Here is a 20502-nt window from a genome sequence, read left to right on the forward strand (position 1 = left end):
GTCAAAAGTAGGCTACATGAGAAGCGCAATACTATTCATATAAAGTTGGGTTGGGTTTTCAGTGAATTTCTGTAAATCAAGATGGTCATCTGCCTTCTCAGTGATCAAATGAAGCTCTGTATGTAGCAGTATTGGGAATGATTTTAATTCAAACTACAGGTACTGTATACTTGATCTCCTCATTTCTGGAGGCTGAAGGAAACATTTTGTCTGGTCCTAGGGCTTGTGATCACCTTCCTCTGGCCTTTTGATCACCCTGCTCTGAAACTATATATATATATATATCCCAAACAGCAAGCAATGCAGGTGTTGAAGCACGTTGCCTAGGAAAAACTCCCTAGAAAGGCCGAAACCTAGAGAGGAACCAGGCTATGAGGGGTGGCCAGTCCTCTTCTGGCTGTGCCGGGTGGAGATTATAACAGAACATGGCCAAGATGTTCAAATGTTCATAAATGACCAGCATGGTCAAATAATAGGTCTGGGACAGGTAGCACGTCCGGTGAACAGGTCAGGATTACATAGACGCAGGCAGAACAGTTGAAACTGGAGCAGCAGCACGGCCAGGTGGACTGGGGACAGCAAGGAGTCATCATGCCAGGTAGTCCTGAGGCATGGTCCTAGTGCTCAGGTCCTCCGAGAGAGAGAAAGAAAGAGAGAATTAGAGAGGGCATACTTAAATTCACACAGGACACAGGATAAGACAGGAGAAGTACTCCAGATATAACAAACTGACCCTAGCCCCCCGACACATAAACTACCGCAGCATAAATACTGGAGGCTGAGACAAGAGGGGTCAGGAGACACTGTGGCCCCATCCGATGATACCCCCGGACAGGGCCAAACAGGAAGGATATAACCCCACCCACTTTGCCAAAGCACAGCCCCTACACCACTAGAGGAATATCTTCAACCACCAACTTACCATCCTGAGACAAGGCCGAGTATAGCCTACAAAGATCTCCGCCACGGCACAACCAGGAAGATCACATCAGTGACTCAACCCACTCAAGTGACGCACCCCTCCTAGGGACGGCATGAAAGAGCACCAGTAAGCCAGTGACTCAGCCCTTGTAATAGGGTTAGAGGCAGAGAATCCCAGTGGAAAGAGGGGAACCGGACAGGCAGAGACAGCAAGGGCGGTTCGTTGCTTCAGAGCCTTTCCGTTCACCTTCACACTCCTGCGCCAGACTACACTCAATCATATGACCCACTGAAGAGATGAGTCTTCAGTAAAGACTTAAAGGTTGAGACCGAGTTTGCGTCTCTCACATGGGTAGGCAGACCATTCCATAAAAATGGAGCTCTATAGGAGAAAGCCCTGCCTCCAGCTGTTTGCTTAGAAATTCTAGGGACAATTAGGAGGCCTGCGTCTTGTGACCGTAGCGTACGTGTAGGTATGTACGGCAGGACCAAATCAGAGAGATGGGTAGGAGCAAGCCCATGTAATGCTTTGTAGGTTAGCAGTAAAACCTTGAAATCAGCCCTTGCCTTGACAGGAAGCCACTGTAGGGAGGCTAGCACTGGAGTAATATGATCAATTTTTTGGGTTCTAGTCAGGATTCTAGCAGCCGTATTTAACACTAACTGAAGTTTATTTAGTGCTTTATCCGGGTAGCCGGAATGTAGAGCATTGCAGTAGTCTAACCTAGAAGTAACAAAAGCATGGATTAATTTTTCTGCATCATTTTTGGACAGAAAGTTTCAGATTTTTGCAATGTTATGAAAAAAGCTGTCCTTGAAACAGTCTTGATATGTTCGTCAAAAGAGAGATCAGGGTCCAGAGTAACGCCGAGCTCCTTCACAGTTTTATTTGAGACGACTGTACAACCATTAAGATTAATTGTCAGATTCAACAGAAGATCTCTTTGTTTCTTGGGACCTAGAACAAGCATCTCTGTTTTGTCCGAGTTTAAAAGTAGAACGTTTGCAGCCATCCACTTCCTTATGTCTGAAACACAGGCTTCTAGCGAGGGCAATTTTGGGGCTTCACCATGTTTCATTGAAATGTAGAGCTGTGTGTCATCCGCATAGCAGTGAAAGTTAACATTATGTTTTCGAATGACATCCCCAAGAAGTAAAATATATAGTGAAAACAATAGTGGTCCTAAAACGGAACCTTGAGGAACACCGAAATGTACAGTTGATTTGTCAGAGGACAAACCATTCACAGAGACAAACTGATATCTTTCCAACAGATAAGATCTAAACCAGGCCAGAACTTGTCCGTGTAGACCAATTTGGGTTTCCAATCTCTCCAAAAGAATGTGGTGATCGATAGTATCAAAAGCAGCACTAAGGCCTAGGAGCACGAGGACAGATGCAGAGCCTCGGTCTGATGCCACTAAAAGGTCATTTACCACCTTCACAAGTGCAATCTCAGTGCTACGAGGGGGTCTAAAACCAGACTGAAGCATTTTGTATACATTGTTTGTCTTCAGGAAGGCAGTGAGTTGCTGCGCAACAGTCTTTTCTAAAAATTTTGAGAAGAATGTAAGATTCGATATAGGCCAATAGTTTTTTATATTTTCTGGGTCAAGGTTTGGCTTTTTCAAGAGAGGCTTTATTACTGCCACTTTTAGTGAGTTTGGTACACATCCGGTGGATAGAGAGCCGTTTTATTATGTTCAACATAGGAGGGCCAAGCACAGGAAGCAGCTCTTTCAGTCGTTTAGTTGGAATAGGGTCCAGGATGCAGCTTGAAGGTTTAGAGGCCATGATTATTTTCATCATTGTGTCAAGAGATATAATACTAAAACACTTGAGTGTCTCTCTTGATCCTATTCCTTCAAAGCTCAGTTATCCTGGCAGAGTCTGCACAACTCTGCCAGGATAACTGAGCTTTGAAGGAATACACAGATTTAAAGAGGAGTCCGTAATTTGCTTCCTAATAATCATCATGTTTTCCTCAAAGATGTTCATAAATGTATTACTGCTGAAGTGAAAGCCATCCTCACTTGGGGAATGCTGCTTCCCTCTACCCATCTCCATTCATAGTACTGTCAAAATAACTATCAGCCAGCCACAGAAATGACTTTTTATTTTTCAAGATAAGAGATCAAATGTGGTGATTATTGGAGGTGGGAACTCCATCTACCAACTTCCCACCAGTCCCTCAGAATAAGCTTTTAAAAACTGCTATTTTGTTCCTGTGATATTTTATCCAAATGCTTTGATGCTTCCTTTGACCTGGAATAGTTCCACCCACAGAAGGGGCTGATTTTGAGGAGTGCTGCTCGGATGGTTACACCATAGAATTTTCTCTCCAACAGAATTCCCATCTATGTATGGACAATGAATAATGCTATTCCATAGTGTCATCTTGACAGAGTCCGTGGTTTTTAGACTGGCCCTCAGGCAGCGTGAGTGTCCTCACTGTGAGTCTCAGTGCTGCTAATAGAGCTGTCACCACTGTCTCACTCCAAAGCCCACACACACACATGGATACGCACACGTCTGCGTGCACACACATTCACATGAATGGACACAAACACACACACACACTTGCCTAACCAGTCGCAGCCTACACAAATATAGGGTCAAGCGCCAATTACAACCTAGCTACAAACTTCCTTCTCCCACACTGATGTTTAGCCGTTTAACTCTGTTCTCCACTGCTGGCAATGTCTGCCTCTCTACCTGTCCTTGTGGAAATCCACAACCCAACCATGCAGAGACATGTCAATCATGTTTGCCTCCAAGCCAAACAGGTATCCAGTGGGGAGATTGGAAGGCAGCAGAAATGTCACGGTGAATGTCTGTTAAGCAGAGGATGGAGAAATGATCTTCTATAGAGGAGAGAGAGCCAGTCCCCTTAAACCTGCCCCCTGCAATAGCCCACACATGAATAACTAGATTACTGTTTTCACAATAATCCGCTGGCATGAAATTATATTTACAGGAATTCAAAGTTAATACATGCAGATTGTAATATGATTACACGAGCCATTAACTTTATAATACCAGTGTTTGGCTTGACGGTATGCTGCGTGAACTGTTAGCTAGATGTCTCTTTTAGAGAAGGAGAGACTTCTAAAAGAGGTGCCGTTGCCGAAGTGGAAAAGGACCCTTGTATCATCTTGGCTCATCTACACCATGGCTTTACTTCTAGCTCCAGTAAAATCAGGTAGTTACATGTATTTCTTCCTGGGCAAAAGGAGATTATATATTTGATATATCAGCCTGGTGAGTAAACTGTTACGTAACTTTGGGAAAGAGAGTGATAATAGCCTAGAGTTGTCCAGATTCAGATGGCAGCGCTGTCCCTCTTACATACGGAACAATTGACATGTATTCTAGGGAATGCTTTCCGATATGTTTTCAGTACAATTGACTGGACCAGACCGTCGCAGCCGTGTTTGAGCTAATAGTCAGGAGATGACTCCCGAGTTGCTCGGTGGTCTAAGACACTGCATCTCAGCGCAAGAAGCGTCACTACAGTACCTGGTTCGAATCCAGGCTGCATCACATCCGGCCCGTGATTGGGAGTCCCATAGGACGGCGCACAATTGGCCCAGCGTCGTCCAGGTTTGGCCGGGGTAGGCCGCCATTGTAAATAAGAACTTGTTCTTAACTGACTTGCCTAGTTAAATAAAGGTTAAATAAACAAATGTAATGACCTTTTCCAGGTGATCTAACAGTCCTCTAACACGTTGTTGTAACTCGTACTAACTATAAACAAATACAAGCAGCACAATCAGCACTTTATTTATCAGTATATCTATTCAGCTATCAATATTATCAACCTCCCAACAGACGTGTTCAGTGAAGCCCACATTTATTTCTGAGAGAGGCAGAGGAATGCCATGGCATGTGAGTGTGCTCACGTATTATGATGGAGCAGCCATGGCAAAGCTGTAGCATCCATGGCAAAGCTGTAGCGTCCATGGCAAAGCTGTAGCATCCATGGCAAAGCTGTAGCATCCATGGCAAAGCTGTAGCATCCATGGCAAAGCTGTAGCATCCATGGCAAAGCTGTAGCATCCATGGAAAAGCTGTAGCAGCCATGGCAAAGCTGTAGCAGCCATGGCAAAGCTGTAGCAGCCATGGCAAAGCTGTAGCATCCATGGCACTGTAAACATGGTGTCAGAAAGTATCACAGTGCCCCCTGGGAATAAAAGGGGACAGCACAGCAGCACACGCCTGTGGGATCAAATGCTAACTCAAACTTGTGTTTTTGTCTGTTCTTTTGTGCCGTTGTATGTCTGCCTTTTCCCCATTCAGGAGAGGGAGTTGCTGGGCCGGATCTCGGACCTGCAGGAGGAGGTGGTAAGGAGGAAGAACCACATTGCTCAGCTGGACCACGAGATTCACACACTGAACGAGAACATCAACACACTCACCAAGGAGCTGGAGCTCAAGGGCAAGGAGGTGCTGAAGATCCGCAGCGAGGCCAACCAGCAGATCAGGTGGGCTGGAGGAGAGTGCAGGAGGGGAGGGCAGGGTTGTGATCCTACCACAGGGCATTATGGGGTGACACACAGGAGGGTTGACACAATAACAGGTCATCTACAGTAAAGCTGTTCTGGTTCGTTGCCAAACTTAATTAGGTGAATCTCTGTACGCTATCTCTGCAGGCGAATGCCTGTACCTCGTTTTAATATGGCCACGATGAAGGTTTTTAACACATTTAGTTCAGATGACTGGTGAATCACAACACGACAAGTTCAGTTGTGTGAATTCCTCTTGTTTAGACGTGACAGTTGGTGGCCATTGGCAGTGCTGGAATCGTTTTTGAGTTGGATTACATTTGAAGGATACTGGAAAGAGAAAGAGAGGAGGCCAATTTGCCTCTCCCTTCTGGAAGTCGTGTTTTATGCACTGTTATTCCCTTTGATGACTTGGTCTCTCTGACATTTGTTTTAAATGTATAAGTAAATGTATAAGAACATATGAAAATCAGGGTTATTTGGGGCAAGGCCTGAATATAATCTATCATGCTTTTCCCACAGGCTGATATGAATAATTCACTCTTATATTAATTAATAATGTGGTCGGAGGCCTGGATGGAACGAACAGCAGGCTCTCTCATTAGAATTGAAGGCCTGTTTGGTGATGAATCAAAAATGGAGGCTGATGCTTTTCTAGAGCTAGAGATAACCAAGCGCATGGGGTTAGTGTGTGTGTGTTTGCGTCTGCATGTGTGTGTTTGTGCATATGTGGCGTCAACAACACATATCACTGGTAGGATTCCAGGCCCCTTGTGGAGCACCTTTCACTTCCAATTATGTAACACGCTGGCGAATCCTAGTTTCCTGAGATAAAAATAAATAAATTGGAAAAGATTTGTGTCCCTCAGGGAGCATTACTCAGCAAACGTATTCCTCTGCAGTCCTCGTGCTCTGCCTCTCTCTCTGACTGCAGTAGCTCTGCGTGAGCAACACTGCCATATAGTCTACTGAGGGGAGAGAGGGAGTCGCCGCTACAAGGCAGGGAATTTCAATCAGCTGGTGTAATGCCTTGGAAGAGTCCTGTCTATCTGTCCCACATCAAAATAAATCAATAAGTAAATAGAAAAGAGTGTTTTCCACTTATGGTGAAACAGTGATATCTCTCCTTCAGAGCCTCCTGCTATAAATTATATATGTCTTTCTTGGCAACAAAAAAAGAAGGAAAGTCAAAGATGAATGAAATTGTAAAGGTGCCAGCAGGATCAAAAGAAATGTGTCTGTGGTAATTGTGCCAAGTTAGGATACTGAGTTAGGATACTGTAACAACTCTACACAGGAGACTGTACCTCAGAGCTGGAGAGGTGTATAAAGACGTGATCTGAATGGGCTTTAATGATCTGGTCTCTTCTCAGGGCTCATGAACAGGACCTGTCGAAGAAACACGAGCGAGAGATGGCTGAGATGAACGCCATGCACAACAGAGAGACTCAGAACATGCTGTGTGACTTCAACAAGGCCCAGGAGCTTCTCAAAGACAAGATCTCTGCTCTGCAAGTCCTGTACGTACAGTACATCCAGTATGTAGTTGATATAGCACTCACTGTGAGAGCATATGTGATACTGTGATTATATAAAGCCCTGGCAGATGATGAAAGGCCACAGTCCCTGGCAGAGCACAGGCTGAAGAGGTGAGTATCCCACACAGATACAGAAATGGATGGAAGGAGGAAGGAAGTATTGGATGGGAGGGAGGGAGAGAGGGAGAGCAGGAGGGAGAGAGGGAGAAGAGCAGGAGGGAGAGAGAGGGAGAGAGGGAGGGAGGGAGGGGAAAGGAGAGTGGGTGGCTGCACATGATCTCCGGAGGTGAATATGGCCCATTGGGAAGGTCCTTCACTTTTATGAGAGATCTGACAGACCTGTTTTGTTTTCCACTGTGCTGCATGGAGGTGACTGTGTCCTCAGTCCCCCACCGCATGCACACGCACACACACACACACACACACACACCGTCTATCAGCAGCAGTGTCCTACTTGGGATAAACCTCCAGCTGGGTGTGCAGGTCCCCTAGCTTTCATGACACCACAGTACTGTACACAAACAGTACACACCAGAAAATATGACCATAGACATAGAAATCCCCTGTAATCTACTCTGAATAGATCCAGGGACATGTACTGTAATGATTATAGGGATAACAGGCAGCTGTCTCTGTAAGAAATATGTTTGGGATACGAGAGTGAGAGAGTGAGAGAGAGAGAGAGAGACAGTCTGAGACAGAGACTGAGACACTGAGAGAGAGTTAGATGGAACAGATATACAGGATCCTGGGACTGGGAAGTGACCTCATTTAGTTTCATGTGAATGAGAGCACCATCTAGACACAAAGCCAGCTACTGCAGGGAGAGCATCTGTGATGCCCTCCACCAAATCTTCTCATGGCTCAATCACACCTTTCAAAATGAAATGCTAGTGAAGCGTACGTCATTATTTGTGCATGTTCCTCAAGTAAATTTGACTGACAAACAGAATCCAGTACAATCCTGTAAAGATTGTTCACATTAGCCTTACACAGATTTGTCTGTTGCTAACCTTTCCAAAACCAACAAGGTCCAAGCCCCTGTCATTTTCAAGTTTCTAGTTTCCAAGGCCTTACCTCGAGGTTGACAATTTACTGCCTGCTAATTAAGCACATAACAAATCTATTTTAACAACAGCTCTTGTCCCCTCCCCAATTAATCACCTTGGCAGCCTCGTTCCCCAAAGCCGGTCCCTGGTCACCTCTAAATATTATGCCATTCAAGCTCTATGAATATTTTATCTCAGTACATCGCTTGGTTAAACCCATGGGAACCAACACAAGTTTCTTGTCTGATTGGTTTGTTTTAGTTTGTTTAGTTTGTTTTAGTGCTTCCTAGCCATTAGTTACATCGGTTTTGAGTGATGTCGCTGGAGAGTTGACTGGAGTGTGATGATGAGCAGTGTTAGGGAGTAGTGAACTACATGTAGTACAACTAGTAATTTAACTCCATTTTGCAGTAGCTTGGTGGTAGTTGAACTAAATTCTAATCTAGGTAGTGTTTTCAGTAGTAAATACGTTGTTTTTTTTACCATGTGTAGATAACTACTGGAACGGCACACTACGTTTTTGTCTAAAATAAAATGTGGGTAAAGTAAGCAATACTTTCCTTTCTTTTTCGGCATCAGCCCTGCCTAATTCTCACTTAAAACATTGTTTTTGTGTTAAATCAGCTAAATTACACATTCTGTTAACAACTGACTCCAGAGTGATCTGTTTTTGCAATTTATAGTCTATGACATCAGATTTAGATATGATAGTTTATCACTCAGTCGTTTGGATATAGTGAACAACTTTTACAAAGTAACTTTAGTTAAGTCAACTATATTTTCTTAAGGGTAGCTTTAGTGTAGCTAACTTCTTTCAGTGTGAAGTAATTGGTAGCTTGGTAAACTATATTTTCAGAATAGCTTCCCCAACACTGATGACAATATTTATTTAAAAAAAAGCAAGGCAGGACCATTCTCCCAGGCTGCATTGCAGCATCATGTTGGTTTCACATTGTTTATGTTTGGAGCATGTGTAGGGATGCAGATGGGTCTGTAGTGAAACGTGATACTGAAGTGTAGTAGATGCTGCTTCTGTCAATTAAACAACAAATGAACGGATGGCTGATGCATAGCAGCGTGACAGAAGCCATTATCATTATATCCAATACGCTCCCTGTCTAATTCAAGCGTGTTCCTGTCTCTGTCTTGCGTCTGAGTTTGATGGAGAGTTTGGTATCACTTGTCATTCCACCTCTGTAGTGCTGAGGACGTCATGCCAAACTGGACATGATGGATGCTTGATTCGAGCGCGAGGAATATCTCTGTGTATTAAAGTCATCAATCTCAAATTAGAGGCAGCACAAAACTGTGGAGAGGCAGATGGCTTTGATCACTGATAACAACTCTTCTAAAGAGCGCTTGTTATTTGTTGAGAAGTTTAATTGGAATTCAGAACAACATGTAATGTTTCTCGTGTTTTGATCATAGTAATACACAAGCACTAATAGGCTTTCTGATTATGAGATTAAAGGTAGGAGAGTTAAAAGCTAATGCTTTAGTATTGATCTGCAGATGATGGAAGGGAAGCTTTTAAAACATGCTCCCTCAGTGTCTGCTCATATCCCCATGCTGATCCAAGGCACTTTGATCATCATGTTACACAAACAAAACGTTGTTTCCACAATGTTACCTGATTCACACTGTGTTGTGAGGAAACTGTGATATGTCAGAGCCCTAATGGCCCCCTCCTCTCCCCAGGTTGGAGGGCACGGAGGATAAGTTCCGGAACAGGGAGAGCCGGCCTGAGGACCTGCAGGTGATCGCTGAGCTAAAGGAAATGGTGACTGAGAGGGAGTCTCTCGTCAAGAAGCTGGTGGTAAGTGTATGTACACAGTACAAGATGGCTTACAGGATGCCCTTGTGTGGTTTTACCCAACAATCCTAGACATGGAGCCTGCATGCCTGTCTACCTCCAATCAATAGTAGTATGGAGTGCTGTTGCCTTGCGTGATTAAGATTTCTCATTCAGCTGCAGTAGACTCCGGTATGTTACAGCCATTGAGTCCCAACAATGTATTGTAGACCGCTATTCAGTATACTGTATCTAGAGCACTAGAGCTTGGCTAGAAACCCTGCCAGAAACCCTGTGACTTTTGCGGGTTGTAATCACACGGTACTGGTATTTAAGCCCACGAAGGATGTTTAATTAGAGTGTGAGGTGTGAGATGCTCCATCAATAACCCAGAGCACCATGAGCTAACTGAAGTCTCTCTGTTGACGTGCAGGACGACAAAAAGTTCTACCAGCTGGAATTGGTGAACAGAGAGACCAACTTCAACAAGGTGTTCAACACCAGTCCCAACGTGGGAGTAATAAATCCCCTCATCAAGGTGAGCTGACCGCTGCGCACTAACACACCACACACAGACAGACACACAGGGGACTAACACTGACCATGTACATTACCTCGACTTATAGTATATACTCTGCCGGTTGATTAGAGCCATGTAGCTTATCTGAACTAGTCTTTGACTCTTTGTGAAGAGCAAAAGCGTCAGGTGACAATTTGAAACCCTTAGGGAACCATCCCGATCATTACAAGCCGAAACCACTAGCCTGTACATCAATGTAGAAAATGGTTGAAGTGGAGATTTTAAGTTGCCTTTCCACATATCCTTAGTCTTGATTTCCATTGGAACCATTCCATCCCTTAGTGGAGAGAAGTTGTGTCCCATTCCAATGTAAATGCATCAACCCCCTGTCTCCCAGTTGAATGGATCACTCTGCATGGTCAATATGTAACTGTTGACTCCATTTCAAGTTCTATGACTTCTGATATTTTGGTTTAGTGTCACATATAGTTTGTGTGTGTGTGTACATTTGTTTGTGTGTGTGTGTGTGTGGGAGGGTGGGTGGGGGTTAGTCAGTGTGTGTGTCTGTTATCTCACTGTTCAAACATCCAGTTCTCCTTTGCTTTCCAAGCCATTCTTTGTTAGTGTGAACTTTCTGTAGCCTCTTCATGTGATACTTTTTTTCTCATCTTAATTCACATATTATAGCTGAGAGCGACTGTTCCCTCTCTAGTTGAGTGATACGAGCCTGACCTTCAGAAAGCCTCCATCTACATAAATCCTCTGAGAATGAGAAATATATAGATGTATAAATATACAGTATATACACAAGTTTTTTTTTTCATTGGACTAGTTCTCCCTATTTCCGTTTCTTTGTGTTTTTGTCCCTCTGTGTAGCAAAAGAGAAAGAATGACAAATCAGCAAACCGATTCAGCAGCTCTCCAAACCTCAGGGCTCTGGAGGCAGCAGGAACAGGGATGGGGAGCGGGCAGCCCCAGCCCAACCGCTTAGAGCCTATCCCCAACTCCCCCATTCACCACCTTGACCTCAACACTAGCAAACCTCTGCCCCCACCGACCCCTCCGACAGAGCCCAAGAAATTCATGAGGTGAGCGCCGCCCCTCCCTCACCGCTGACGCCTCGGTCTGCGCCATGGGCAGGCCCAGGGTCAAGCACACTAACACACAGACATTGCCCTGACCCTCGGCCCATACAGCTGCAGATAGGCGGCTTTCATACAAACCTCTCCAGTCAGCTGCCATATCCCTTTCTGATGGGCTTCAGTCTTTGAAAGAAACTTCTCAATGTGACCCTCACTGGAGGATGTTGATGTTCTTCCCCCCTTTTTCTGACTTCGCTCTGATGAAACAGAATAGCGTCAAATCAGGAATTACGGCTTTTAAAAAAAACAAAAAGACACTCCAGTCTGAAAGTGTAATTAACTTGAATAATAGATGAAGTTGCATGCTGCCTGTTGCCAACAGGCTGAGGGGTTCTTCCCAGGATTCCCTCTTGATTGCTATTCTATTTGAAGGACATGATGGCTTTTTTCTTTGCCTGCAGTTTTTGCGAGGCTTTGATTGTGTCCCCAGAGATTTGGCTTTCGGCGAGAGGGAGAGCTCCCACAATTACTCCCCCCACTTCTCTGTCAACTTATCTTTACTGTATAGCAGGAAGTCATTGGTTTTACTTGACGGTTTCTTTTCAAACACACAAAGGGATATTCCATCTGAACCTACACACACTCCAGGAGATGTATGAACACTTTACTATATTATTGGAAAGCCCCATGCAATACATGAGACTTTGAAAATGGCATTGGAATGCAAAAGGAGCATGTGTACACCCCACCGTCACTCTTAACATGTTAGCATAAGTGCTCCTGCTAGCAGTTGCGTCTCTTTGTGTCTTTGTATTTTTCTCATTGGGTGATGTGTTGTTGTTCTGTTAAACCACCTCATCCTCATCGGCCTCCAGGCATGCTGCACTTACTGCACTTTGTTGTCCACATTGATGTGCAATTGTTTGATTTGTATATGAGGAAAATCTGATTGTGTAATATAGATTGTTGATGTTATTTTCTTCACCATGTACAGTTCTGTGTGGTGATGTGTGAAACCTTCTAAAACAACAACACTCTTCTCATCAACAAACCCCTCTCTCTCTCTCGTGCCTTGGCATTGCTTTGCTTGTTGTTGTGTTTCCAGCTATCATTCTGCACATGTGTAACAAGCACACATGTGAATGTGATACTCTCTTGTGCATGTGTTGTACTCGCTTGTGTGTCTGCACTCATCCGGTGCTTAGGTTTCTGCCTATTGATGCACTTGTTATCCATCTGTGTGCCTCTCTGTGCTATGCGTTCCTCTTGCCCTTGCTGCATGCTGCTCTGTATGTAAGTAAGTTGCAGATGAGTCAGCGTGGTGGATTTGTGCGGGGCTGCCCTCCATTGTCATGGGACTCTCCCATCACTGCATCACACACACGGCCTGTCTGTCTCAACCCCTGTCAAGGTGACCCTGTTTCCACTAAGAAACAAATGCACCCCCACATACAGAACCTCTCTACTGCAGCATATACCACACTTATGATGCTCTGGATTATACACCTGTTTTACAGATCATATAAAGCTGCTTCTATCTCTGTGCATGCAGTGTCCTTTAAATGCTGCCCTATTTCGATTCAGGAGGCCTATACCAGAATACAAATGTTTATTTTAGTACTTGGAGAAGAGGGCTAGATCAATAAGACTTCTTAATTCAGCTCACCAGCAAATTTGTACCAATAGAAATTGCATACAGTGGGGCAAAAAAAGTATTTAGTCAGCCACCAATTGTGCAAGTTCTCCCACTTAAAAAGATGAGAGAGGCCTGTAATTTTCATCATAGGTACACTTCAACTATGACAGACAAAATGAGAGAAAAAAATCACATTGTAGGATTTTTAATGAATTTATTTGCAAATTATGGTGGAAAATAAGTATTTGGTCACCTACAAACAAGCAAGATTTCTGGCTCTCACAGACCTGTAACTTCTTCTTTAAGAGGCTCCTCTGTCCTCCACTTGTTATCAGTATAAAAGACACCTGTCCACAACCTCAAACAGTCACACTCCAAACTCTACTATGGCCAAGACCAAAGAGCTGTCAAAGGACACCAGAAACAAAATTGTAGACCTGCACCAGGCTGGGAATACTGAATCTGCAATAGGTAAGCAGCTTGGTTTGAAGAAATCAACTGTGGGAGCAATTATTAGGAAATGGAAGACATACAAGACCACTGATAATCTCCCTCGATCTGGGGCTCCACGCAAGATCTCACCCCGTGGGGTCAAAATGATCACAAGAACGGTGAGCAAAAATCCCAGAACCACACGGGGGGACCTAGTGAATGACCTGCAGAGAGCTGGGACCAAAGTAACAAAGCCTACCATCAGTAACACACTACGCCGCCAGGGACTCAAATCCTGCAGTGCCAGACATGTCCCCCTGTTTAAGCCAGTACATGTCCAGGCCCGTCTGAAGTTTGCTAGAGAGCATTTGGATGATCCAGAAGAAGATTGGGAGAATGTCATATGGTCAGATGAAACCAAAATATAACTTTTTGGTAAAAACTCAACTTGCTGTGTTTGGAGGACAAAGAATGCGGAGTTGCATCCAAAGAACACCATACCTACTGTGAAGCATGTGGGTGGAGAAATCATGCTTTGGGGCTGTTTTTCTGCAAAGGGACCAAGACGACTGATCCGTGTAAAGGAAAGAATGAATGGGGCCATGTATCGTGAGATTTTGAGTGAAAACCTCCTTCCATCAGCAAGGGCATTGAAGATGAAACGTGGCTGGGTCTTTCAGCATGACAATAATCCCAAACACACCGCCTGGGCAACGAAGGAGTGGCTTCGTAAGAAGCATTTCAAGGTCCTGGAGTGGCCTAGCCAGTCTCCAGATCTCAACCCCATAGAAAATCTTTGGAGGGAGTTGAAAGTCTGTGTTGCCCAGCAACAGCCCCAAAACATCACTGCTCTAGAGGAGATCTGCATGGAGGAATCGGCCAAAATACCAGCAACAGTGTGTGAAAACCTTGTGAAGACTTACAGAAAACGTTTGACCTCTGTCATTGCCAACAAAGGGTATATAACAAAGTATTGAGATAAACTTTTGTTATTGACCAAATACTTATTTTCCACCATAATTTGCAAATAAATTCATTAAAAATCCTCCAATGTGATTTCTGGATTTTTTTTCTCATTTTGTCCGTCATAGTTGAAGTGTACCTATGATGAAAATTACAGTGGGAGAACTTTTTAAGTGGGAGAACTTGCACAATTGGTGGCTGACTAAATACTTTTTTGCCCCACTGTACATATACATTTGCATACCTAATTTAGTTTTCTCTATGGAAAACACTAGTATGCATGCTTATGCTATTTCTCTGCTTTTAGCTTCTGATGTTGTTGAAGTCAGCCCTGTCTGTCTCAGCCCAGGTGTTCCCTAGATCGGGAGTTGGTGATTAACAGACCAGAATGCATGTTCAATTCAGCATTACATTGGATTTGCTGCAATGGAGACTACTGAGACCGAGGAGAGAATGACTGCAGAGGAGATATTTTAGGATAGTTTTCAGAGACATAAACAGTTCTGCACAGGATGAAGAAGCCACCTGTCGTTAATTGAAAACTTCAGACATGTTTAGCTCAATCAGAGCAGTACAGTTTGTGCAGTGCAGAATGAGTATCGAGTGCAGACTGTGTTTAATCATTTGTCTTGTATCATCTGGTCATGATAATATACTGAACAAAAATATAAATGCAACATTCAACAATTTCAATAATTTTACAGTTCATATAATGAAATCAAAGCAAAATCTAATCAAATTGTATTGGTCACATACACATGGTTAGCAGATGTTAATGCAAGTGTAGCGAAATGCTTGTGCTTCTAGTTCCGACAGTGCAGTAAAATCTAAGTGATGTAACAATTCCCAACAACTACCTAATACACACAAATCTAAAGGGGTGAATAAGAATATGTACATATGTGGATGAGCGATGGCCGAGCGTTATAGGCAAAGTTCAATAGATGATATAAGGTACAGTATATAAACTCAGCAACAAAAAAAAGTCCTCACTGTCAACTGTGTTTATTTTCAGCAAACTTTACATGTGTAAAATATTTGTATGAACATAAGATTCAACAACTGAGACATAAACTGAACAAGTTCCACAGACATGTGACTAACAGAAATGAAATAATGTGTCCCTGAACAAACGGGGGTCAAAATCAAAAGTAAGTCAGTATCTGGTGTGGCCACCAGCTGCATTAAGTACTGCAGTGCATCTCCTCCTCGTGGACTGCACCAGATCTGCCAGTTCTTGCTGTGAGATGTTACCCCACTCTTCCACCAAGGCACTTGCAAGTTTCCGGACATTTCTGGGGGGAATGCCCTCACCCTCCAATCCAACAGGTCCCAGACGTGCTCAATGGGATTGAGATCCGGGCTCTTCGCTGGCCATGGCAGAACACTGACATTCCTGTCTTGCAGGAAATCACGCACAGAACGAGCAGTATGGCTGGTGGCATTGTTATGCTGGAGGTCATGTCAGGATGAGCCTGCAGGAAGGGTACCACATGAGGGAGGAGGATGTCTTCCCTGTAACACAGCATTGAGATTGCCTGCAATGACAACAAGCTCAGACCGATGATGCTTTGACACACCGCCCCAGACCATGACGGACCCTCCACCTCCAAATCGATCCCGCTCCAGAGTACAGGCCTCGGTGTAACACTCATTCCTTCGACGATAAACGCAAATCCGACCGTCACCCCTGGTGAGATAAAACCGTGACTCGTCAGAGAATAGCACTTTTTGCCAGTATTCTCTGGGCCAGCGACGGTGGGCTTGTGCCCATAGGCAACGTTGTTGCCGGTGATGTCTGGTGAGGACCTGTCTTACAACAGGCCTACAAGCCCTCAGTCCAGCCTCTCTCAGCCTATTGCGGACAGTCTGAGCGCTGATGGAGGGATTGTGCGTTCCTGGTGTAACTCAGACAGTTGTTGTTGCCATCCTGTAACTGTCCCGCGGGTGTGATGTTCGGATGTACCGATCCTGTGCAGGTGTTGTAACACGTGGCCTGCCACTGCGAGTACAATCAGCTGTCCGTCCTGTCTCCCTATAACGCTGTCTTAGGCATCTCACAGTATTGCCTTGGCCACATCTGCAGTCTTCATGCCTCCTTGCAGCATGACTAAGGCACGTTCACGCAGATGAGCAGGGACCCTGGGCATCTTTCTTTTGGTGTTTTTCTGAGTCAGTAGATAGGCCTCTTTGGTGTCCTAGATTTTCATAACTGTGACCTTAATTGCCTACCGTCTGTAAGCTGTTCGTGTCTTAACGACCGTTCCACAGGAACATGTTCATTAATTGTTTATGGTTCATTGAGCAAGCATGGGAAACAGTGTTTAAACCGTTTACAATGAAGATTTGTGAAGGTATTTGGATTTTTACGAATTATCTTTGAAAGACACGGTCCTGAAAAAGGGATGTTTCTTTTTTTATTGAGTTTACATATGAGATGGGTAGTGTAATATATGTTAACATTATTAAAGTGGCATTGTTTAAGGTGACTAGTGATCCGAAGTGACTAGTGATCCATTGAAATGAATTCATTAGGCCCTAATTTATGGATTTCCCATGACTGGGCAGGGTTGCAGCCATGAGTGGGCCTGGGAGGGCATAGGCCCAACCACTTGGGAGCAAGGCTCACTCACTGGGGAGCTAGGCCCAGCCAATCAAAATTTGTTTTTCCCAACAAAAGGGCTTTATTGCAGACAGAAATATTCATTAGTTTCATCAGCTGTCTGGATGGCTGGTCTCAGATGATCCCGCAGGTGAAGAAGCCAGATGTTGAGGTCCTGGGCTGGCGTGGTTATACGTGGTCTGAGGTGAAGAAGCCAGATGTTGAGGTCCTGGGCTGGCGTGGTTATACGTGGTCTGAGGTGAAGAAGCCAGATGTTGAGGTCCTGGGCTGGCGTGGTTATACGTGGTCTGCGGTTGTGAGGCTGGTTGGGAGTACTGCCATATCCTCTAAAACTATGTTAGAGGTGTTTTATAGTAGAATAAGTAAATTAAATGCACTGGCAACAGCTCTGGTGGACATTCCTGCAGTCAGCATGTCAATTGCACGCTCCCTCAACTTGAGACATCTGTGGTATTGTGTTGTGACAAAACTTCACATTTTAGAGTGGCCTTTTATTGTCCCTAGCACAAGGTGCACCTGTGTAATGATCATGCTTTTTAATCAGCTTCTTGATATGCCACACCAGTCAGTTGGATGGATTCTCTTGGCAAAGGAGAAAAACTCACTAACAGGGATGTAAAGATTTTGGGGATTTTTTATTTCAGCTCATGAAACATGGGACCACCACTTTACATGTTGCATTTATATTTTTGTTCAGTAAAATCCAACCTTTTAAGGTTAGAGGTTGTTATTTGACATGACAACTGTGGAAATAGCCATGGTAGGAAATTAAAACTTGAAAGTGTCTTAAGTTACATAGATCTTTATCAGATCCAATATTTCAATTTCCTTGCCTTGTGTTTCTCAAATATTAACTGCAATATGAAGTTATGAGTCATATATCACAGAGATGTTAATCTTGAACTCTTTGTGCACTGTCGTTGTTGAGAGGAGAGGCCTTCTCATTATTACTGTATGTTCTGACATTTCATTGAGTTCTCCTCCCACTCATCCTCTCCTCTCCTTTGGCTCTCCAGACCCTCGGATGTCAAGCCCTTCTTAGATAGGAGGCATCTGGTGCCCGTCAACGGGTTAAGACCCCTGGACAGAAACTGAGGAAGGGGCCTAAACACCAGACAACCAGTCAGTCAGTCAGCAAGTCATCCAGACAGACAGTCAGCCAGGCAAACACCAGAAGGATATCCAGTGCTATAAGCAAAGAGCAAAGGTTATTTTATGTGGAATAAAGCTGTAATGTTACAATACAGTGAGGTTTGTTGGTGTTTATTGTGAATTTCCAATGCCAAGGCTATGGTCAAGCCAGCAACCCAGTGAAATGCATTAGGTTGAATAGGTTACATCTTGGGTAGACTGCATAGAACAAACCACAATAGGCAAGTTTGGGGTCTTTCAATACATTTTCCCTCTAACATTCTTTCCTTGGACTTATCATTGGATTTGCTTTTCAGAAACTACAGTGTATGAGGAGAACAAACACTATTTGGTATTCAGGATTTTTAATAGATGCATTCACATTGTATAACCAAGAGAGCATAATCCCCTAAGGACCTGAGTCAAGGATTAACAACTACGTGGTCTTGTTGTAATTCAATCTCACAAAACCCCATGGTTGGATGATCATGTAGAACGGAAATGGTTGTGTTAATACAACCACAGGCTCTCTTAAAAATGAGCAAACTTAACACGGTTAAAGGCTGATTAGTGCAACAGAAATGTTATTGTTTTCGAGGAAGCATTTACACTGGAGAGCAGATAATCAAATCTATAGATACACTGCCTCAATAAAATGCTCTGAACTGGATGAATGACTACACTGACTTCAAACACAGAACATAAGCATAAAAACCCAGCCTTTAAATACAATACAACTACTCTCAACTCTGAGGTGCAATAAGGATTTCTTAGTCAATAATGTCCTGTATAACTGTTTGCTGCTGTTGTGGTGTGTGCCCCCTGTGTAGCCCTCCTGAGACAGAGGAGTCACCCGTAGGATCCCCCGACCACCAGCGCCAGGAATGGTTCGCCCAGTACTTCACCTTCTGATTTTTGCAACTCGAGAGCATGTCAACCATACGAAATGAAAAAGACTTTAAAAAAGATATGTATATGATTTAATGATCAACCACTCCATTGCATTCTGTTGATTACTTCACTGTGAATGGGTTCCTTGTTTGTGCAGTGCCGATGAGTATGTTTGACGGTTTTCTTTTTTGCAGTTTGTAATGAGTGGTACATATGCTGCTATCATTTGTTAAATACAGTATACAGTAAATTGTCCTCTCTCTGTACCTTATTTTAGGATGGCACTGTAATGATAGTTTGTTACAGCCGCATAAGACATTTTGGTAGAACTAAACTGTTTGTATGGTTGTCTCAACACAGATATAATGATGTCTCACCAATTTTAAAAATAAATTGCATATTTTATATTTATATTATACTGTGTATGCTTAACTAATAAATACTGATTATTGTGACATTTACTCATGTGTGTGCTGTCAATTATGTGGGCCTCTCAATGTATGTATGATTTGTACAAAACAGTACTATGTGCCATAGAATCCCAACTTCAGCAGAAACTATTTATGGATTTTAAAAAAAGAAGGAAAAAAAGATTGTGTTTCACAATGTTTTAGGTCATAGTATGTACAGGTATTACTGTGTTCAGGTGATGCATGAGTTTTTACCTCTGTGGGCAGAGCCGGTAGAGGGCACTGAATGGCTCTGGTCCTGCTGTGGCGGTTTTGACCAGTGGTGGAAAAAGTACTCAATTGTCATACTTGAGTGAAAGTAAAGATACCTTAATAGAAGATGACTCAAGTAAAAGTCACCCAGTAAAATTCTACTTGAGTAAGTCAAAGTATTTGGTTTTAAATATACCTAAGTATTAAAAGTAAATAGAATTGATAAAATGTACTTCAGTATCAAAAGTAAAAGTATAAATCATTTCAATTTCCTTATATTAAGCAAACCAGATGGCACAATAAAAAGTAAAAATATATTTCAAAATATATATATTGCTAGCAGCACACTCCAACACTCATAATTTACAAACGAAGATGTGTTTAGTGAGTCCACCAGATCAGAGGCAGTTGGGATGACCAGGGATGTTCTCTTGATAAGTGTGTGAATTTGAAGATTTTCCTGTCAAAATATAGAGTACTTTTAGATGTCAGTGAAAGTGTATGGAATAAAAAGTACATTATTTTCTTTCGGAATGTAGTGTAGTAAAAGTTGCCAAAAATGTTAATAGTGAAGTACAGATACCCCCCAAAAATACATAAGTAGGCCTTTTTATTTAAGTACTTTACACCACTGGTTTTTGACTAAACAGGATGCAGCTAATGTCAGAAGTGACTTTCTCACTGGAATTTGCGTAGCAGATTATGAGAATTCGGTCATGGTTATACCATCTAAAATGCTAAATTCTCCGACGCGACT

At 43.3% G+C, this 20502-nt stretch overlaps 1 protein-coding gene across 6 annotated transcripts in view; it reads left to right on the forward strand.

The window, feature by feature from the left end:
- LOC115107727 (protein FAM184A-like) overlaps positions 1-19544 on the forward strand; it is a 116273-nt gene extending 96729 nt beyond the window's left edge. For 2 of the 6 annotated variants that reach the window (XM_065008763.1, XM_029631306.2), the window contains 6 exons: positions 5221-5405; positions 6800-6946; positions 9712-9835; positions 10239-10343; positions 11202-11413; positions 19023-19544. In XM_065008763.1, the coding sequence (XP_064864835.1) occupies positions 5221-5405; positions 6800-6946; positions 9712-9835; positions 10239-10343; positions 11202-11413; positions 19023-19104 (855 nt within the window). In that variant the 3' untranslated portion in view covers positions 19105-19544. Of the gene's footprint in view, positions 1-5220; positions 5406-6799; positions 6947-9711; positions 9836-10238; positions 10353-11201; positions 11414-18077 lie in introns of those variants that run through there. The other 4 variants (XM_029631307.2, XM_029631308.2, XM_029631309.2 and 1 more) reach the window with 4 other exon arrangements.
- The last annotated feature ends 958 nt before the right edge of the window (positions 19545-20502 follow it).

The sequence above is a fragment of the Oncorhynchus nerka genome, linkage group LG24 (assembly GCF_034236695.1).
Source record: "Oncorhynchus nerka isolate Pitt River linkage group LG24, Oner_Uvic_2.0, whole genome shotgun sequence".
NCBI classification, from domain to species: Eukaryota; Metazoa; Chordata; class Actinopteri; order Salmoniformes; family Salmonidae; genus Oncorhynchus; species Oncorhynchus nerka.